General features: G+C 47.7%; 1 protein-coding gene across 4 annotated transcripts in view; it reads left to right on the top strand.

Moving 5' to 3' along the window:
• Positions 1-21,263, top strand: part of ACIN1 (apoptotic chromatin condensation inducer 1) — a 72,965-nt gene extending 51,702 nt beyond the window's left edge. For 2 of the 4 annotated variants that reach the window (XM_070726844.1, XM_070726843.1), the window contains exons 8-18: positions 1,378-1,519; positions 8,783-8,825; positions 12,939-13,081; positions 13,172-13,327; positions 14,129-14,288; positions 14,390-14,535; positions 15,274-15,381; positions 16,350-16,457; positions 17,049-17,367; positions 18,076-18,176; positions 20,597-21,263. In XM_070726844.1, coding sequence (XP_070582945.1) covers positions 1,378-1,519; positions 8,783-8,825; positions 12,939-13,081; positions 13,172-13,327; positions 14,129-14,288; positions 14,390-14,535; positions 15,274-15,381; positions 16,350-16,457; positions 17,049-17,367; positions 18,076-18,176; positions 20,597-20,896 — 1,726 coding nt within the window. In that variant the 3' untranslated portion in view covers positions 20,897-21,263. The remainder of the gene's footprint in view (positions 1-1,377; positions 1,520-8,782; positions 8,826-12,938; positions 13,082-13,171; positions 13,328-14,128; positions 14,289-14,389; positions 14,536-15,273; positions 15,382-16,349; positions 16,458-17,048; positions 17,368-18,075; positions 18,177-20,596) is intronic. The other 2 variants (XM_070726847.1, XM_070726845.1) reach the window with 1 other exon arrangement.
• Positions 21,264-21,510: the final 247 nt, after the last annotated feature.

Below are 21,510 nucleotides of genomic sequence, written 5' to 3'. Positions count from 1 at the left end.
GCTGCCTGTTCTTCCCTTCCTTCCTTCTCTCCCCCAACCCCCCATTCTGAGTCCTCTGCCCTCCAGTTTCTTCCTCCTCCTCCTCCCTTCCTCTCTATATCATCCATCATTCATCCCTCCCTCTCTCATCTATCTCTCATCCTCTCTCTCATTTATCTCATCTATTTTTCCTATCTATCTAATCAATCTCTACCCCCCCCCGTCTTCCAGATGCTTTCTCTCTCTCTCTCTCTCTCTCTCTCTCTCTGCCCCCTCCCCAGGATTTCATTCCTCTGCCTGTCTTCCAGCTGCTTTCTCCTCTGCCCCCTCCTCCCCCCACCTCTCTGTCTGTCTGTCTTCCCTCATCTATCTAGCCATCTCATCCATCCATCTCTCCCTCCCCAGGAGTCCAGGTTTTCTGTCTGCCTTCCAGCTGCTTCCTTCCCTGGGTCCTCCTCCTCCTCCTCCCCCCATCTTCCAGGGCTCAGCCACCCATCCTTCTCTCTCTCTCTCTCTCCCCCCCTCTACCTCTCTCTCTCTCTTTCTATCCCCCCCTCTCTCTCTACCCCCCCAGGAGTCCAGTCCTCTGCCTGCCTTCCAGCTGCCTTCTCCTCTACCCCCTCCCTTCTCCCTCTCTACCCCCCCTTTTTTTACCGCCTGCCCTTTTCTCTGCAGAGATTTTTTTTTCCCCCTTCTCCTTCCCCCTCCCTTCCTCGCTCCCTCTTTCCATCCATCCTGCACGTGTGTCTGCCTCCTTCGCCTGCCTTCCTTCTGCCTCTCTGGCTACTGCCGCTGCTTTTCTGCTCTTGGCCCTTGGGCAGTCGCCCCTCCCCCCAGCAACAGTGGGGGGGGCTGGGAAGAGGCGGAGGGAGGTGTGGGTGGGTGGGCTCTGAGATGGAAAGGCTGTGGTGTAATTGACCAGGAGATGGAACATGCGACATGAAAGGAGGTTCATGTGGGTGGTTTGGCAGGGGAAGGGCCTTGACCATTGGGGGTCTCTTTTTAAATTTGGATTCTTCCCCTTGTGGGTCAGTTTGCCGCCGGCCAGAAAAAAAAAGGCCTTTCTCTTTTGTTGTGTTGTGCATGGGTGTTACTCTGAAACTGGGGGGGGGGGGGAGCTTACTCCGAGGATGCTCGGGGACAGAAAAGTCACCTTTAGATGGGCCGCAGCGGAAGGGAGAGCAAGGAAAGGCCGCAGCTTGTAGCCAGGAAGGAAGGCGGAAATGAATGGGAGCCGGTGCTGCTGTGGTGTGGCAGAGGTTTCTTGGGGGGACTGCGCTATAGGGGGGCAGAGACCGCTTTTTGTATTGGCTGCAAGCGAGGCGCCCCCATGTCCTCCTAGCGACCCCCAGCCCCCCCTCCCCACAAGTGATCGCCTCTCATTATCTTTTCACGCAGCGAGGAGAAGCAGACGATGTCCATGGAGATTTCGGAGCCCCCGCCGGAGAATGAGGGCCTGGAGCCTGGTGGCCCCGAGGATCAGCCCTCCGCAGACCCCCCAGGCCCCGAAACGGGCCCCGAAGAAGAGGAGAAGAAAGAGGTAGGGTCTCGGGAGGCGCCCCTCAGCGTAGAGGCAGGGGGCCCTAGAGTGCACCCATACGAGCGGGTTGGGAGGATGGGGCTTTCTTGGGGCAAGTGAAGGGCTATTCCCCACTGTCCTGGAGGAGGGGGGGGTGTACGATGGGAAGAAAGGCCCGGCAGGGTGGGGGTGGGGTATTTCAGAATGCTTGGTGGTCTTTAAGCCCCCTCCCCCTGCAAAATATTTGCACTAAGGACTTACCTTTTGGTGTGAGGGCCCATTTTTGTGCAAGAAATTCTTGAAGGCAGGAGAGTGTGGGGGCACCTACAATTCCCCTTCTCGTCCCCCCCACCCACCCAATTCTGCTTTTCCAGAGAATTTCTACTTGGGTGTGCTTGGGAAAAATCTTATTTTTTAATCTCTTCCCCTTCCCCTTAATTTTACACGATAACCCACTGCAGTTGGAAAATACGTTAGGCCTCTCAGGCTGAGAACGAGCAGAAACGATGAATTAAGCCTTTGGTGGTATTGTTTTGGGGTTTTTTTTTTCAACTGGAGTCACTTTTAAGACGTCTGGCCTTCGATGCCCAGAATTCCCCAGGCAGCAAGTCAAAACCCATCTATCTATATAACTTGTGGACTTCAACTCCCATAATTCCTGAGCTAGCATTTCAAGAATTTGAAAACGTATTTATGCCGCCAGGCTTGGGGTCACTAGACCCTAGCCTCTGGCCAAAGACAGTGTGGTATGTTTGTGGTTTGAAGCTGAATGAATGATTTTTTAATATTTTAGGTTTTTTTCAATGGTTTTAGATATTACATTAATTGGATCTCTAATGTGTCATTGTATATTGTTTTTCTTGGTATGTTGTCAGCCGCCCCAAGTCCACAGAAAGCAGCGACATACAAGTCAATTAATTAATTAATTAATTAATTCTGGGAGTTGAAGTCCACAAGTCATAGAAGAGCCAACGTTCCCTACCCCCTTTTTTAAAAGCATGCCTGCTGAGGATTGGGAGTTGAAATCCATTTCACCTTTAAAAGCAAGGTGGCCGGAGAATTCTGGGAGTTGAAATGCAGCCATTTTAAAGCAGGCCTTCTGGAGGATTCTGGGAGTTGAAGTCCTACCTTGAAGCATGCATGCTGGGGGCATTCTGGGAGTTGAAATCCACACGTCTTAAAGTGGCCACATGGTTGACTAACCCTGCACTGAAGGTTATTAGCACAGGGAAAAATATCATTTCTAGCCCTTTTTTAAAATTTTTCTTAGCTGGCAAAGTACCTGCATTCATGTCCCAATTTAGCACCAAATTATACCAATAAGAGGAAAAAAAATGCAATATTGACATGGAAGAATTCAGAATCCCAGGGGTATTTAGGGTTACAATATTTTTATTTATTTTTTTGGTCCAGTCCGGTGGCTGCATTCTGAGCTTAGTGCTTCTCACATTCGCCCTGCTTTAAGCCAAGACTGGTTTGAATTTTTTTTCAAAGCAGTGAATAACACTCCCACCAACCCACAGCCCTCCAGCCGGAGCCCTTAACCAAGATTCCTGCTCTCGAGCTACATTTTGGCATGCTTCAATTTTTTTGTATGTGTGGTGATGGTTGTTTACTAAACTGGATCCATTGCAAAGATTTGGTTTACCCCTTTGGCCACTTCTGATGTTTTGGCCTCTTTCCCCTCTGTTGTGTAAAGATGGGGGTGGGTTTTGTGATAGGAGGGTGCGGGGCTGGGAGGTTGGAATGGAGGGGGGTATTGAATACATTTGTGCGCCTGCACGTACATAATTCGCACTCACGACTCAGATCCTGGCTTTTCTGTGCTGCTGAGGAAGAAGGGTGGGCAGGGACAGGCCTTGCTTCTCCCCTCACCCTAAAATATAGCTTCCCCGCATAACCCCTCCTCCCTCTCCCCCTACCCCCGTTGACATTCTCCTCTGGACTCGTTTGTTCTGATCCCCGTTTTAAAGAGGCATCAATCTACTGGGAATGCGAAAGAGAGAGAGAGAGTGAGAGAGAGAGAGAGAGAGAAAAACCGGAGAGAGAGAGAGCGTGGACACATTCGAGCAGGCCGCTGCCAGGCGTCCGTGAAGGTGGACGCAGGGGAAGAGATACGGGGGAAAAAAACAGAGATTTTGGAGATGGGTCTTCTCCCTTGACCCTTCCTGGAACTGTTTTTCTGCCTTCGTTTGGTGGAAAGTCCTCTCGACTCCTGTGGCCACGTGTCTCGTGGGTCCGAAAGACATGACGATGCGCCTCAACTGGTTCTGGGTTCATCTCCGCCATTTGTGAAGGCTGCAGCTCTTGGAAAGGCCACCTGGTCAAAACTCGAACCGGCCTTCAAAACGTGGGGGGAAACACGTCGACCTGTTCTTGTCACCTTCCCCGAGGGAGGTCTGAAGCCACATCTCCTTCACCATCCCAAGGAAGGCTTCCGTTGATGCGGGATGAATTCCTGCCCTAAGACGAGATATCCAAATTATTATGATCCCGCCAGCTTCCCTGATTTTGGAGGGGGGAAGTTTCGGCGCCCAAGTGACTTTTCCATCCGCCAATGGGTCCCGTCCCCTGAGGTCGCCGATTTACAAATCCCTATAGGAATCAGATCGACACCGGATCTGGACGTTCCATCGACCGATCCTGAGACCGGGCTACTGAGAATTTTGGGGAGAAGCGTCTCTGCCTCCCGTAACGCTGCGGGTATGCAGAGGTCTCCGCCCCCTTCCGCCAGTCTCTCGCGCAAGTCCTGCTTCCTTCGCCAGTGCCATGAAGGACCTGTATTTTCGGGAGGCGCTGAAGGTGGTGTGTGGAACATCCCGCCGAACACGCCGGTCTTTCCTCATCAAGGACAACCTTTGCGGTGTGTTATTTCTTCCCCGCTCAACGAAAAATAAATAAATAAAAGGACTTTCCGTTCCTGTTTTCACCTGTCGAACTTGGGGTGTCTGCCCCAATTTGTGAATTTTGGTTTTCGTGGACATTTTCTTTAAAAAAAAAAAAAAAAAGAACCCCTGCCATGAAACGGGGACAGTGCCACATTCTGCTGTCCCGACGGTCCACCTGCCGAGAACTGACGATGCCTTGATCCTCGTGATGGCTCCCCCCCTTCCATCTGCCCTTGTGTGTGGCGGGGAGCCGACTTCTGTCTCGCCCTCTCTCTTCCTGGACACTTTGACCTCCGACCACCAGCCAATCAAGCGCTAGGTTCCTACCTACCTACCGGCCAACCAATCAGCACCTCTCTTGTCACTCAGCCCAACCAAGCACGCACCTTTCAGGCCAGGGAGGGCTCGTTCCGATTGGACCAGCCGTTGCCTAGATACAGCGCACAACACACTGAGGTGTGATTGGCTGATGAACAAGAAGACCCTGCCCCAGGTGTGAGAGGGTACCTGGAGCGCTTGTCCTAATTTTGTTTTTTTCTTTTCTTCTTTTTCTTAAAAAAAAAGGTTTTGTTTTGGCTTGTTTTCTTTCGTGTTCTTAATTTAAATAGGGAAAGAAAGGAAGAATTGGAATGGCGGGCGGGTGCAGGGTGGGATGGATGGGTCCCATTGCAGTTTAAAATGGAGGGGGTATCCCCCCCATCCCTCATCTTTTTTTGTTTCTTAAATGACGGGGAGTCTCTGGTCATTAGCTTAGGACAGGGGTCCCCAAACTTGGCAATGTTAAGACTTATGGACTTCAACCTCAGCTGGCTGGAGAATTCTGGGAGTTGAAGTCCACTAATCTTAAAGTTGCCAAGCTTGAAGACCTCTGGCTTAGGAGGTATGTTTCTCCACCCCCTCCCTCCCCAAATCCTTGACCCCAGTGTTCACATTGGGGTGGCACCTGGTTCCCATTCACCTCCCCCTTTCCAGGGACAACCACTGTTCAGCCATGAAGTGGAGAATAACAAGAATTGGACCTCTTAGAGGTCTTCTAATCCAATCCGTTGCTCAGAGAGAGAGCGGGGCTAAATTAAAAGAGGGTCAGAAAAGGGAGAAGGGCCACAAATCCAGGAAAGAGTGAAATATATATTTTTAAAAAACAGAAATGCAAATATATGGGTCTACATCCAACTTGGTACACTGACATAGGTGCTGTGTCCATTGCCAGAGTTTAGCTTGGTTGGTTTCTTGCAGATGTTTCATTACTGAAAACTAGGTAAACCTGAATCAGCCCGTTCATTTAGCAACCATGCAAAAGTTACGACGGCACCGGGGGGGGGGGAATTGACTTAAAGGCCTGTATTTCACATTTAACGACCACCGTAGCATCCTTCATAATCATGTCATAATTCAGATGCTTGGCAACCCGGTCGTATTTATGACCGTTGCTGCGTCCCGAGGTCACGCGATGCCCTTATGTGATGACCTCACGAAATTCACTTCACAGCCGTGTCAGTAAGTGAAACCACTGCAGTGATTCCGTCAGGGTTTGCGACCTAGCTGTTCCAGGGGAAGGAGGGATCGCTGCTTAATAGCGATTCCTTCTTCCGGCTCCATGAGCTCAACTCAAGGCACTGGTGACGAGTGTAACTCTGGCCCTGGGCTCAGGCTGCTGCTACTCAATGTCAGGTCAGTGGTAAATAAAGCTCTCCTCATCCGGGATTTGATCTTGGATGAGGAGGCTGACCTGGCATGTGTGACCAAAACCTGGCTGGGCCCAGAGGGAGGAGTTCCCCTCTCTGAAATTTGCCCAGCTGGGTTTCGAGTATGACATCAGCCCCGACTCTAGGGAGAACCTTTGCGTGTGTACACTCGTTGCTCCAGAGATTGCGGGTTGCGAGTCCCTCCTGGTGAAGTTGGGCTTAGGGGTTCAGGTGGGCTTGTTACTCACGTACCTGCCTCCTAGCTGCGTGTCAACAGCCCTGCCTGTGCTGCTCGAGGAGGTAGCTGGGCTGGCGGTGGGGTTCCCTAGACTTATTGTCTTGGGGGACTTTAACCTACCATCGCTCGGTGAAACCTCTGGGCTAGCGCAGGAGTTCATGGCCACCATGACAGCCATGGACCTGACTCAAGTAGTACAGGGTCCAACTCACGGGGGGCACGCACCCGACATGGTATTCCTCTCTGAGCAATTGAGTAATGGTCTGAGACTAAGGGACTTAGAAGCGTTGCCTTTGTCATGGTCAGACCATTTTCTATTGTGGCTCGACTTCTTGGCTCCATTCCTTCCCCACAGGGAGGCGGAACCGACTAGGTGGTTCTGCCCCAGACGCCTGATGGACCCAGAGGGCTTTCAGAGGGCGCTTGGGGTTATTCCAGATGCACTCGTCCACAGTTCGGCAGAGTCTCTTGCTGAGGCCTGGAACAAGGCTGCAGCAGAGGCTCTTGACCATATTGCGCCGTTGCGACCTCTCCGCGGCACTAGACCCCGTAGAGCTCCATGATAGATAGATTAGGCAGGCAGGCAGGCAGGCAGACAGACAGACAGACAGACAGACAGATAGATAGATAGATAGATATTGATAGATGATAGATAGATTAGAAATATATTGATGATGGCTGGATAGACAGACAGACAGATAGATGATATGATAGATTGGATAGGTAGGTAGGTAGGTAGATAGATAGATAGATAGATAGATAGATAGATAGATAGATAGATAGATAGATAGATAGATAAGAAAGATGTTGATGATGGATGGATAGACAGAAAGACAGATAGATGATATGATAGATTGGATAGGTAGGTAGGTTGATAGATAGATAGATAGATAGATAGATAGATAGATAGATAGATAGATAAGAAAGATGATGATGGATGGATAGACAGACAGACAGATAGATGATATGATAGATTGGATAGGTAGGTAGGTAGGTAGATAGATAGATAGATAGATAGATAGATAGATAGATAAGAAAGGTGTTGATGATGGATGGATAGACAGACAGACAGATAGATGATATAGATTGGATAGGTAGGTAGGTAGGTAGGTAGGTAGGTTGATAGATAGACAGACAGACAGACAGACAGACAGATAGATCCAGAAAGTGGGCAAAATATAAGACCCTGTCTTATATTTTTTGAATCCTGAAATAAGCATTTACCTTATTGCCATGCATTCAAAAGTACGATTGGACTTATTATCAGGATAATAAGCCCAATACTTTTGGGGCAAACAGGATATATATTTATTGTTTCCTCCATAATATATATAAAATGTTGCAATTTTAAAAAAAGAAACAGGATATACTAAAGAATTGCTAGTGGTGACTTTCCCCTAGATTTATGTGGGCATCCCATCATTTCAGAGTACAAAAGGGTTGGCTGGCTGGGGATAATGGTACCTTGAGTCCCAAGGATTTGGGCTTCAGCCTTTGCTGTCACTACGGCTCCTTTATGGTTTTTTTTCCCATTAAAAACACCCAGTCTTTTTTCATAATACAGAAATAAATATGGAGGAGAAACTATTAAAAGTAGGAAATATAATCCTAAGAGTTCTTTTTTTTTTTTACAAAAAACAAATGTATGAAAACAATAGTTTCCCTGTTAAAAACATTGCTAAAATCATGAAAACCGGCTTGCGGTTTCCAAATCAAATGAGGATTTGAATGTTCCTTAATTTGGTGCCACAACTAACAAGACCCTGTGTGTGTTTTGCCCAGGATGTGGACTTCAGTCTTAAATAAATGGTGTGTCATTTCTCAATTACATTTCCTAATCCTAGAGTAGTTTTAGCTCTGTGCCCATAAAAGAGAATATTTACAACTCAAGATTGAACTGTCTGGTCAATGCTGCAAACCCACCCTGCTTTCTAATACTGATGATGTTACCTAGGCTGGGAGCGAAACGTCTGCAAACCCACAGAACTGTTGCAATTTCTCGTACCCGTGAGGACTAGAAACCCTTTATGGGACGTTTTTATTTTCTGTTTGACCTCCGAGAGGCCAAACAGCATGTTCTAAAAAAGGTTTCTAGTCCTCGTGAGGGCCCTTCCAGGGAATCCCACTCCAATTGTAGACATCTTGTCCAGATTTTTGTGAACTTGCAAAGCTTAAGGAGGCAGGATTCTGTCCTCTCCACTTCATTGCTGACGCAACAGGAGACCCCTTTGCCCGTCCCCACCCTTTCATCTGGGCCCCTCCATTATTTAGGTCTTCTCTCCCCGTCCCCACCCCTTGATGTCCCTCAGATGCGACGGCCGCTTTCCAAATCCCCGATACTGACTTGATTTCCCCCTCTCCACGGGGTTTTCTTTCTTTTGTCTGTCCTTCTCCCATTTCTCCCTCCCTCTTTCTTTCTCTCTCTCTCTATCTCTCCCTGTGCCCTTCCTTTCTTCCTTCCCGTTCTCCACAGGGTTCGGCTCAGCCCAAGACCTTCAAGAGGAAAATCTCCGTCTGTAAGTAAAAAGGGGCAGGTTGCCCACCTGTTGAGCTCATCCTTCACTTTGACACCCGAGGTGGGTTGGAGGTCCTCTGGAGGTCCCACCTCCCAGTCCCGAAAGCTAAGGTCTCCCTGGCAAGTTTTAAGATTTGTGGACTTCAACTCCCAGAATTCCTCACCTCAGCATTGCTGGCTGAGGGATTCTGGGAGTTGAAGTCTGCGAGTCCGCAAATTCCTCACCTCGGCATGGCTGGCTGAGGGATTCTGGGAGTTGAAGTCCACGAGTTGCCAAGTGGTCAAAAACTGGCTGAGGAATTGTGGGAGTTGAAGTCTATGAGTCTTAAACTTGCCATGGTTGGAGACCGGCTGAGCCATTCTGGGAGTTGCCTGAGCCAGTCCTCAACCATGGCAGCTTTTGTGGACTTCAACTCCCACAATTCTTCAGACAGCCCATCATTTGCCATGGGTCGCAGACTGGCTGAGGAATTGTGGGAGTTGAAGTCCACAAGTCTTAAACTTGCCTTGGTTGGAGACCGGCTGAGGCCTATTGGGAGTTGAAGCAGGGTGAAATGCTACCTGTTTGGATGCACTGGTAGCGGCGGCCGGTGGTTTGGAGAACTGGTAGCTGCGGCAGCGCAAGGCTGCCCACCCATCTGGATGTCACCATTTTCATTCACATTTCAGAACCGGGAGGAAAGGTAAGTAGGTTTCACTGCTGAGTTAAAATCCACAAATTGCCATGGTTGGAGACTGGTTGAGGCTTCCGGGGAGTTGAATTGTGGGAGTTGAAGTCCACAATTGAAGTCCACAATTGAGGCTTCCGGGGAGTTGAAGACTGGTTGAGGCTTCCGGGGAGTTGAAGTTTAATATTGCCAAGTTTGAAGACCTCTGGTATATAGAGTTACATTAAATCCACTAAATATCCTTTATGAAATAAACACACAGGAATACAGGCAGTCCTCATTATTATTATTATTATTATTATTATTATTTATTGGATTTGTATGCCGCCCCTCTCTGCAGACTCGGGGCGGCTAACAACAGCAGTAAAACAGTACAACAAAATCCAATACTAAAAAAAAAAAAACAGTTAAAAACCCATTATATAAAAACCAATCATACATACAAACATACCATGCATAAAATTGTAAAGGCCTAGGGGGAAAGAGTATCTTAGTTCCCCCATGCCTGGTGGCAGAGGTGGGTTTTAAGCAGCTTACAAAAGGCAAGGAGGGTGGGGGCAATTCTAATGTCTGGGGAGAGTTGGTTCCAGAGGGCCGGGGCCGCCACAGAGAAGGCTCTTCCTCTGGGTCCCGCCAAGCGACATTGTTTGGTTGACGGGGCCCAGAGAAGACCCACTCTTTGCAACCAGCTGAAGTTACAACTGACCACCTCAGAAGGTGCCTTACTTAAGGTCTTTAGCCCGATTCTTTATTACTTCATAAGTAAGTAAAGATGGTGAACATCCCTGATGCTCCTTCCTTCCTCGTGCCAAAGGCAGGACTAGAACTCACAGTCAACTGGTGATTGGCCTAAAGTCGCCCAGCTAGTTTTCATGTTCAAGATGGGACTAGAACTCCCAGATTCCTGGTGTTTGGCCCAGTCACCCAGCTGTCATGCCTAAGGCAGGACTAGAACTCCCAGTCTGCTGGCGATTGGGCCAAAGTCACTCAGCTGCCTTTCATTCCTAAAGTGGGACTAGAACTCCCAGTCACCTGGTTTCAGAGTCAACACCTTCACCATTAAACCCAACTGGTTCTTGTGAGAACTGGAAACTGCGTTTTTGGGAGATTGGGTTATCATCTCGCCATTTATGCCTGTTTGCAGCATCCAATGGTCACACGACCCGTTTCTAGTGTTTACGTCTGCTTTCCGGCCAAATTTTTTTTTACCATCGTGTGTAATGGATTTGTTTATCAACCACTGTGCCCTCCAAAAAAGCTTGTAATAACGGACAATCACACAGTCACTTGCTTTTAACCTCAACTTATGACAGTAATTCTTGGCTTAGTTTTGGTTGTAATTTGAGGATTCCCTGAATGCATTTGATGGGATTTAATGCATATTTCTTTATTCTTAAAGATATGCTAGTAAAATACACAGTGGTACCTCTACTTAAGAACTTAATTCGTTCCGTGACCAGATTCTTAAGTAGAAAGATTTGGAAGTAGAAGCAATTTTTCCCATAGGAATCAATGTAAAAGCAAATAATGAGTGCAAACCCATTAGGAAAGAAATAAAAGCTTGGAATTTGGGTGGGAGGAAGAAGAAGAGGAGGAGGAGGACAGTTGCTGCGGAAGGAAGAAGGTGAGAGGAGGGGAATCAAAAAAACCCAAATCTTTAAGGCTAAAAAAAAAAGAGGGACTCTCAGGCAGCAAGGAGGAGCATGCAGCTCCCATACAACCGGCGCAAGGCCGCCTCCCATGCACTGCGCCAGAGAGAGAAACCCAGGGGAAATGGCAGGAAACTGGCTGGGCCTTCATGCCACTCTCAAATTTCCTGGAAATTTTTCTGGGCTCGGGTTCTTAAGTAGAAAATAATTCTTAAGAAGAGGGGGGAAATCCAGCAAGCCTGGAAATCAAGGAATTATCAGGGAACTCATGAAAAAAAAAATGGAATAAATCAGGTGAAAAATCCAAACTATTAAAATGTTTAAAAGTACGGGGGAAATCATGTAAAACAAAACAAAACGGATCGCGCTGCCTGGCATAGTCAAGCAAAAATAATCATAACTGCGGCAGCAACTTTATTATTTATTATTTATTGGATTTGTATGCCGCCCCTCTCCGCAGACTCAGGGCGGCTAACAACAATGATAAAAAACAACATGTAACAATCCAATTTAATAAAACAACTAAAAACCCTTATTGTAAAACCCAAACATACACACAAACATACCATACATAACTTGTAATGGCCTAGGGGAAGGAATATCCTAACTCCCCCATGCCTGGCGACAAAGGTGGGTCTTGAGTAATTTGCGAAAGACGAGGGTGGGGGCCGTTCTAATCTCTGGGGGGAGTTGATTCCAGAGGGCCGGGGCCGCCACAGAGAAGGCTCTTCCCCTGGGGCCCACCAAACGACATTGTTTGGTCGACAGGACCCTGGACACCCTGTATATGTAGCATTGGGGTAGCCGAAACATAATTTACTTAATGCCTGTAGTAACGAAGGAAGCTGTGATTTTACTAGGAAAGGGCTAGCTCAGTGTTTTTTAAAATGGGTGGACTTCAACTCCCGGAATTCTATGCTGTGCTGGCTTGGGAATTCTGTGAATTGAAGTCCAGCTATCTTAAACGGGGTGGGGGTGGGGGGTTGAAAAACACTGGACACTTTTTCATCCCAATAGATAACTCGGCTTACAATAATACATTTAGTTACTGAAGATACAGCAGCATTCAGAAAGAGTTAACTTACGACCATTTTTCTGATGGCCATTGTTCACACGACTGCTGCAGCAAGGCCCGTGATCAGCATTCGGACACTGGCCATCAGTTCATATTTATGATCGCCGCGGCATCCCAGGGTCACAACATCTCCTTTTGCGACTTCCTGGCAAGCAGCGGGGGGAGCTGGATCCCTTAAACGGCCAAGTTACTGAATTAACGATTGCAGGAATCTGCTTAATCCGCTGTGGCAAGGAAGGTCATAAAATGGAGCAAAACTCAGTTCTCTCGCTTAGCCAGAGAAATTTTGGGCCGTAAGTCAAGGACTGCTGTAGTGGCAGAAGAAAGCCATGGGAGTTAGGGAAAGAGGGTGGATGTGAATTGGCTCTCACACGAGCCACCTCATAAGCCAAGCTACCCCAACTGTTAAGAAAGGTCGTAAAATGAAGCAAAACTCAATTGTTTCACTTAGCCAGAGAAATTTTGGGCCCCATTGTGGGCCATAAGTCAAGGACTGCTGTACTGGCAGATCATGCAGAAGAAAGCCATGGGAGTTAGGGAAAGAGGGTGGATGTGAACTGGCTCACTTACATGAGCCACCTCTTGAACCAAGCTGACCCACCATCAAGAAAGGTCGTAAAATGAAGCAAAACTCAATTGTTTCACTTGGCTACAGAAATTGGGTGCCCTGGGGAAATTGCTCGTGTTTTAAACACCTTTCCTTCCCCCGTCCTTCGTTTTAGCATCTTCTGTAGCCAAAGGGGCCGTCACCACGAAGAGTGACACTGAAGGAAGCCAGCCGGCAGGCCGTAAGCGGCGCTGGGGTGCCAGCACCGCCACAACCCAGAAGAAACCTTCGATAAGCATCACCACCGAATCCCTCAAGGTAAACGGCTAGCCGGGACAGAGGTCGACTCCGGGACAGCCGAGAGCTGCTGACCCTAATGTGCTTTCCTCCTTCCTCTTCCTCCTCCAGAGCCTGATCCCAGAGATTAAGTCTCCGCCAGGAGGCCAAGAAGCTGTGGTGGACCTCCACGCTGACGACTCCCGTATCTCCGAAGACGAGACCGAGCGCCACTTGGAAGAGCCGGCTCACGAGAAAGCGCTCAAGATCTGCCGTACCGTCACGCAGGTTGGTGCTGGGGGAGGGCAGCGGCCACTTCTCATTGGCCCCTCTCAGGCTCTGATGCCCCTGAACTGAGAAGAGAGGAAACTCTTTCCTCGCCTTCATCTGCAGCACCCAGGATCTTCGGGTCAAGAACGGCCACGGTTAAGTTCAAAAATTTTGGAAGGAAGTACAGAATGAAATAAGTAACATGCTAAACATTAATTGGATAATCACTAAAGAATTAGCAACACTAGTTAAACATGGGGAATTACGAGAATTTAAAGAAATCAAAACAGCAGCTTTGGAAAGCGCTCAAGCAGTAGTGGTACTAGGGTGGGAGGATAGCAATAAATGGACAATCCAGAATTGGTACTGGTACATGGTGGACCACATCCACTTCGAAATTATGGAAATAAGACTAAATAACCTTGATGAAAATAAATTGCAGAAGCTGATGGCATGATGGAATAAGGTGAAAAATTATATCTTAAGTAGAATTTACGACGACAATGTGAAAAATAAATTCCAATCACTTTTTGTATGTAAAGAAATGTAAACCGGAGCTAAGGAAGAAATTGAAACTTATTGCAAATAATTTAACCCCCTAAATGGTGGTGGGGTTTTTATTGGTGTTGGGCACTTTTTCTTTAAGTATTTTTTTGTTTGTTTGTTGTAATAAAATTTAATAAAAATTTATTTAAAAAAAAAAAAAAAAAGAACGGTTGTGGGGTGGGAAAAGGGTCCTCCACAAATCGGATTTAGGGCAGCACCAGTCCTGTAAAAAAACCCAGCCGTTTTGTCAAGTTCAGCCTGGTCCCTTCTCAGGTGGTCCCTGTCGAAGGGCAAGAGAATGGCCAAGGGGAGGAAGAGGAAGAGGAGGAGGAAGAAGAGAAGGTCCACGAGGAAGAGCAGCCAGCGTTGCCGCCCATCATCGCTGTAGAGACGGTGGTTTTGCCTCCCCCGGTAGAGCACGAAGTCAAAAAAGGTACCCGGGTAGAATGGGAGACGACAGGCTTAAGGCAGTGAGCCATTGACTCCCGACAGGTAAGGCTCACCTGTGGGCTTCTGTCTCCCTTTGCCTCGCAGTCGTACTGAGCGACACCCTCACCCGGCGGTCCATCAGCCAGCAACGCTCGGGGGTCTCCATTACCATCGATGATCCCGTCCGCACGGCCCAGGTGCCCTCGCCTCCGCGGGGCAAGGTCGGCTGTATTGTTCACATCTGCAACCTGGTGAGTGTTTATTTTGGGGGCGCGGGTTGTAACCGTAACCGTTTGGTTGGGGGAGGCATTGGGTGGCCCAGTGGTTAGAATGCTGCACTGCAGGCTACTTCTGCCGACTGCCTGCAATTTGGCAGTTTTGAATCTCACCAGGTTCAAGGCGACTCAGCTTTCCGTCCTTCCGAGGTGGATAAACTGGGGGCCCTGGTTGTTGGGGGCGAGAGGCCGGTTCTGTAAACTGCTTAGAGAGGCTTGTAAAAGTACTGTGAATATACCGTATTTTTCAGACTGTAAGACGCACCTGGTTATAAGACTCAGAATCAAATTTTGAAGAAGAAAACACCAAAAAGTGTTTGGCCAGTGTGCGCCTCTTTTTGGTCCTTTTCTAGCCGTTTTTTATTTATTTTATTTGTTTATTAGATTTGTATGCCGCCCCTCTCCGTAGACTCGGGGTGGCTCACAACACAATAAAACAGTTCGTGACAAATCTAATAATTTACAATTTAAAATATTTTTAAAAAACCATTATTAAGCAGACATCCATACAAACATACCATACATAAATTGTATAGGCCCAGGGGAGATATCTCAGTTCCCCCATGCCTGACAACAAAGGTGGGTTTTGAGGAGTTTACGAAAGGCAAGGACAAAAAAAGTGCATTTTAAAAGTCTAAAAAATCCGGTAAGTCTGAAGTGCCATTGCTTTTGGGAGCCTTTCTTAAACCCTCGGATGTTTGTCCACACGTATAGGTCAGGCCCTTCACCCTGGGACAACTCAAGGAGCTGCTGGGCCGGACAGGCACCCTGGTGGAGGAGGCTTTTTGGATCGACAAGATCAAATCGCATTGCTATGTCACAGTGAGTCTTTTGGGGGTTCCTTCTCCGGAAAATTTCTCCTTTCCAAATTAAAAAATTTTTAAAATCCACATTTCTGCATCAATTCCAGCTCTGCTCAGGCAGGCAAAAGCTACATGAGGCCACTCCAGGCCATACCCAGGTTCTTAAACCGGAACTTAGAAAGGAATTTTAAAGCAAGCTTCCCGCTTTGGGGGAATTTTAAGCGGAATTCTCACCTCATCCCAAGTCACGGTTGTCCCAAAGGTGTTTTTTCAAAAGGCAGCTGGACTTTTCCTGGGGGGTGGGAGGTTCCCCCCTAATCGAGGAAGCTTCTTTGGTTCAGTCCAGAAATAATACTTCAGTATTTGGGGAACAGGGGGGAGAAATAGCTGGAAACATCTCTCTTCTGTTTGTTTTTTTTCCATCCCCACCTCTCACACACCCCCTTTCTTTCTCCTCTCTCCTCTTTTTCTTTTCTCCCCTCTGTCTTTCCCTCTCCCGCTTTCTTTCTTTCTCTCCTCTTTCTCTCTTTTCTCTCTCCCCTCTTTTTCTTTCTCTTCTCTTTCTCTCTTTTCTGCACACTGTCCTTCTTTTACTTCCCGTCTCTTTCTTTTTCTCTCTTTCTCTTCTCCCTCTTTTTCTTTCTCTTTCCACTCTTTCCCCCCCATTTCTCCACTTTTTTCCTCCCCTTCTCTTTTTCTTCTCTTGCTCTTTCTTTCTCTCTTTTCTCCTCTCTATCTTTCTTCCTCTCCCTCTCCCCCTTTCTTTCTGACTCTCTTCTTTCTCTCCCCTTTTTCCTTTCCCTTCCCTTTTTCTCCTGTCTGTCTCCACTTTTTTCTTCATCTTTCTTTCTCTCTCTGTCCCCTCATTTTCTTTCTCTCTTTTCTCTGTCTACACTATCTTTCTTTCTCTCTCTCTCTCTCCTCTCATCTCATTTTCTCCTCTTTTTCTGTCTTTCTCTCTCTGTTCCCCCAATGTTGCCTTTTCAGTATTCAACGGTGGAAGAAGCCGTCACAACACGAAATGCCCTTCACGGGGTCAAGTGGCCGCAGTCTAACCCTAAGTTTTTATCTGCTGATTTTGTGGAGCAAGATGAGGTAAGGAGCCTAACACGAAAGAAAGGTGTGGGACGGATGTAGGGGGGGGGGTTCTGCCCCCCCGTGCACTGAAGGAAGAGAAAGAAAGAAAGAAAGAAAGAAAGAAAGAAAGAAAGAAAGAAAGAAAGAAAGAAAGAAAGAAAGAAATCCACCCAGCCTTTTCAGAGAACTGGAATACATGCTCCAAAAAGGATGGAGGATTTTTTTTTAAGACAGGTCTCTCTGGCTGTAAGCCATACAGGTAGTCTTCAACTTACATTTAGGTGACCCCCTTGAGCCAAATCAATGGGGAAGCTGGATTCACTTAACAACTGGTGTAGGTAATCCTCAACTTACAACCCACCTCTAAGCCACTCGGCATAGCTTCATTAAATGAGCCGTTGTGAATCCAGGATTCCCTGTGGTGATTCACTTAACCACCATCTCGCTTAGCCAGCAAAATTTTACAGTCAAGGGGAGGAACTGGATTCACTTACTGATCGTAAGTCGAGGACTACCCGTAAAGTGGACGCCGCAAGATTATCTCGCAAGTGTGGGTTTTGAGTCGGGTGAGCTTCCACCTACCTGAGAACGTTCCTTTTTCTCCTTCAGCTGGATTTCCATCGCGGTCTCCTAGCCGACCGTCCTGCAGAAGCCAAGACAGATGAAGCGCCCACCTTCCCCGGGGTGGGCCCAACTACGCGGGGGGAACGGGAGCTGTCCCGGCGCTCAGAGGCGCGGGAGCGGGAGGCGGCCGTGCGGGAGCAGTGGGCCGAACGGGAGCGTGAGATGGAACGCCGGGAGAGGACCTTGGCAGAGCGGGAGTGGGATCGGGACAAGGTGCGCGAGGGCCCCCGCTCTCGTTCTCGGTCCCGAGACAGACGCCGCAAGGAGCGGCCCAAATCGAAGGAAAAGAAAGCAGATAAGAAAGGTAAAGGGAGAGACAGTTTGGTCTAGTGGTTAAGGCACCAAGCTAGAAACTGGGCAACCATGAGTTCTAGTCCCACCTTAACCATGAATGCCGAATGGGTAACCTTGGGCCAATCACCAGGAGATGGTGAGTTCTAGTCCCGCCTTAGATTTAACCAAATATTTAACCCAGTGTTTTTCAACCAGTGTGCCGCGGCACACTAGTGTGCCGCGAGACATGATCAGGTGTGCCGTGAAGTTCAGAGAGAGAAAGAAAGAGAGAGAGAAAGAAAGAGAGAGAGAGAAAGCAAGAGAGAGAAAGAGAGAGAGTAAGAGAACAAGAGAGAGAAAGAAAGCAAGAGAGAGAGAGGGAGGGAAGGAGAGAGAGAGAAAGACAGAGGGAGTTAGGGAGGGAGAAAGAGCAAAAAAGAGGAAGGAAGAGAAAGAAAGAGGGAGGGAGAGAGATAATTTTTTTGTCCAAACTTTTTTTAGCCTCCCCCCCTCCCGCTCAATGTGCCCCAGGGTTTCGTAAATGTAAAAAATGTGCCGCGGCTCAAAAAAGGTTGAAAATCACTGATTTAACCAAATATTGCTCTTTTCAGGTGGCTGAGCTATTGTCAGACCCGGCCATTTTTTCAGCCCTCTTTTTATTTTATTTCATTGTTTGCACAAACCCCCCCCCCCCTCAGAATAAAACCCAACTTTCTTACTTTCCTCCTCCCCCCAACAGAAAAGGCCCAGGAGGAACCTCCCGCTAAACTTCTTGATGATTTGTTCTGCAAAACCAAGGCAGCCCCCTGCATTTATTGGTTACCCCTGACGGACATTCAGGTGAGACGGGGTGGGACATTGGGGGTGGGGGGGAGGGGCGACGTGGTTGTCCTGATACGTGGTTTCTCTTCAGCCCTGAGGATGAGAATGTGCTTTCGGGACGCACGCGGGGATGCAATTCACAGTGGTCCTCAATTTTAGGATCTCAATTGAGCATCGCTAAGCGAGACGGATGTTATATGAAATTCCGCCTGATTTTCCGACCTATCTTGCGTCCATTGGTTAAGCCAGTCGCTGCAGGGGTTCAGTTATGAACCCCGCTTGTTAAGTGAACCTCACTTCCCCGCTGACTTTGTCAGAAAGTCGTAAAACCAGTGAAGGGCTGCCAAATTTTTTACTACCGCACTGTGGGCGTGGCTTATGCAGGACACCCTGCATTTTCTTTCAACATCTTTCAGTGAAAATTGGGTGTTCTGGGGTGGAGCTCCATTTTCACTACCCCACTGCGTCCCACCCTGTCCAGGCAGCAGCCCACCCCTGCCTAAAATCCATGCGGGGGATGCTGCAATGTGCCGTCGTAACTTCCAACAATCGCTAAATGAACTGTTGTATATCAAGGAGTGCTTTTTTTGAGAGACGAGAATTGTAATTGTCAGTGGTGGTGATTTTTAACAAAACGCATTTTAGAGCACATAGAAACATAGAAGTCTGATGGCAGAAAAAGACCTCATGGTCCATCCAGTCTGCCCTTATACTATTTCCTGTATTTTTATCTTAGGATGGATATGTTTATCCCAGGCATGTTTAAATTCAGTTACTGTGGATTTATCTACCACGTCTGCTGGAAGTTTGTTCCAAGGATCTACTACTCTTTCAGTAAAATAATATTTTCTCACGTTGCTTTTGATCTTTCCCCCAACTAACTTCAGATTGTGTCCCCTTGTTCTTGTGTTCACTTTCCTATTAAAAACACTTCCCTCCTGGACCTTATTTAACCCTTTAACATATTTAAATGTTTCAATCCTGTCCCCCCTTTTCCTTCTGTCCTCCAGACTCTACAGATTGAGTTCATGAAGTCTTTCCTGATACATTTTATGCTTAAGACCTTCCACCATTTTTGTAGCCTGTCTTTGGACCCGTTCAATTTTGTCACTCTCTTTTTGTAGGTGAGGTCTCCAGAACTGAACACAGTATTCCAAATGGGGTCTCACCAGCGCTCTATATAAGGGGATCACAATCTCCCTCTTCCTGCTTGTTATACTTCTAGCTATGCAGCCAAGCATCCTACTTGCTTTCCCTACCACCTGACTACACCGTTCACCCATTTTGAGACTGTCACATATTCTGACAAAAGATTTTACAAGCTTTTTTGCAAGCTATAATTTAGTAAAATTGCAAGCTGCAAATTTTAATGAAAAATGTTCCCAGATTCTTTTTTGATTTCCAGTCACAGAGAAAGAAAGCAGATTTTGATGACTGGGCATTGTTGGGTCTTTTTTTTTTTGTGCTGACCCAGAAACTTTGGGTGGAGACAATAATTCCTATGTTTGGAGAAATATTTCATATATAAGTAGTCCTCGACACATTCGTTTAGACATCACTCAAAGTTACAATGGCACTCAGAAACGTGGTTTATGGCCATTTTTCACCTATAGCGACCACTGCAGCAACCCCCTTTGGTCACCTGATCCAAATTCACCTTGACAACTAACTCGTATTTACGACGTTTGCAGTGTCCCGGGGTCTCGTGATCCCATTTTGTGATCTTCTGACAAGCAAAATCAATTGGGGGAGCCAGATTAACTTAACAACTCTGTTATAGGTAGTCCTCAACTTACAACCACTTGAACTCAAAAATTTCTGTGGCTGAGCAAGATGGTTGTTAAGTGAGTTTTGTTCCATTTTGTTGTTAAATGAATCTCTGTGGTTGCTGAGTGCATCTGGCTTCCCCATTGTTTCAGTTGTCAAAAGGTAACCCCATATCTCCAGGACAACTATCATTAACACAAGTCAGTTGCCAAGTGTCTGGATTTGGATCATGTGAACACAGGAGGTGCTTCAACGGTCATAAGTGTGGAGTCACAAGTCACTTTTTTCAGTTTCATCATAGCTTTATTTAAATCATCTTTTAACAACCCCAAAATCCCTTGGTTGAAGTCTTCAACTGAATGGAGCTGAGTGTTTTACTGGCCGGATGCTTGTCCTGTTGCCAATGCGGAGTTATATTCAGCAGATCTATATTCTCAGCGTGGAACAAACTCACAGCCTCCTGATTGTGAGGCAAGAGCTGCAGATCTAGGCCACTCGTTATAGTTTCATTACATGAACAGTTGTAAATCAAGACTTCCTGCAACAGTTCACTTAACAACCAATCTCGTTTAGTAAGTGAAGTGTTGGAGTTGCCCCCGTAAATTGAGAACTGCCTGTACGTGTGGCTGTCCTTCAACCGCTGCTCTTCCCTCCTCCTTCTCTCCTCACAGTGTGTCCAGAAGCAGGCAGAGCGAGCGGCTCGGGCTCGTGAACGGGAACGCCGGCGCAAGGAACTGGATGCTGAGGAAGCCCGTCAGCGGGAACGCAAACGCCAAGCCGAGCGGGACAAGCGGCGGGAACACAGCAGAGAGCGAGAACGCGAGCACCCCAACGCCACCAGTGGCGGTGGGGCCAGTCGAGCAGGCGAACGCGGCGGCCGAGGTGACCGCGAAAGGCGGGAAGCCAAAAGCCGCCACAGCCGGAGTCGGAGTCGGAGCACGCCTGTACAGGACAGAGGGGGGCGCCGCTGAGCTATGACCCAGCCTTTCTTTTGACCTTCGGGTTGGTGGAGGGGCACTTTCCCCGAATCGAGCTCCTGAGTTTTGCTGGCAAGGAAGAACGAGGAGGTGGTGGGATTGAGTTTCTTTGACCACCACCTGACGGGCCGAGAGGAGTCCGGTGTGGCTGTCAGGGCCCCCGAATTGGTAGGGCTCTCCCCTGTCCCCTCCCTCCCCTTAACATGGGGATAAGTTTGATTCCCAACCCCTCCTGCCCCCCTCTTCTAAAGCCAGTGTCCTTCCCGTTGATTTGTATTTTATTTTGGGAAAATGTTTTTTTTTTATTCTTGTGATGATACAGGAAACAGAGAGCATAATAAAGAGATGGCGTTAGTTTTAATGCTGCTGTCCTGCTGCTTTGGGGGGATGCGGGGAAAAACAGCTTACTCTCTTCTTGTATTCAAGACGCTTGAATCCTGTTCTGGTACATTGGGCTCAAAGAGGAAGTGAGACACCGCCTCCAGCAGGTTGTAGAATTGGTTCCCAAGCAAGCAGTAAAGTCGCCAAGCTCAGAGAGGGCCCCACGGTTCAACCCTGAGATACAAATATTCCTTTTTTTTAAAAAAATCATGCATAAATGATAAAAC

The sequence above is a fragment of the Erythrolamprus reginae genome, chromosome Z (assembly GCF_031021105.1).
Source record: "Erythrolamprus reginae isolate rEryReg1 chromosome Z, rEryReg1.hap1, whole genome shotgun sequence".
Taxonomy (NCBI): domain Eukaryota; kingdom Metazoa; phylum Chordata; class Lepidosauria; order Squamata; family Dipsadidae; genus Erythrolamprus; species Erythrolamprus reginae.
This window is presented reverse-complemented; position numbering and strand designations above follow the sequence as displayed.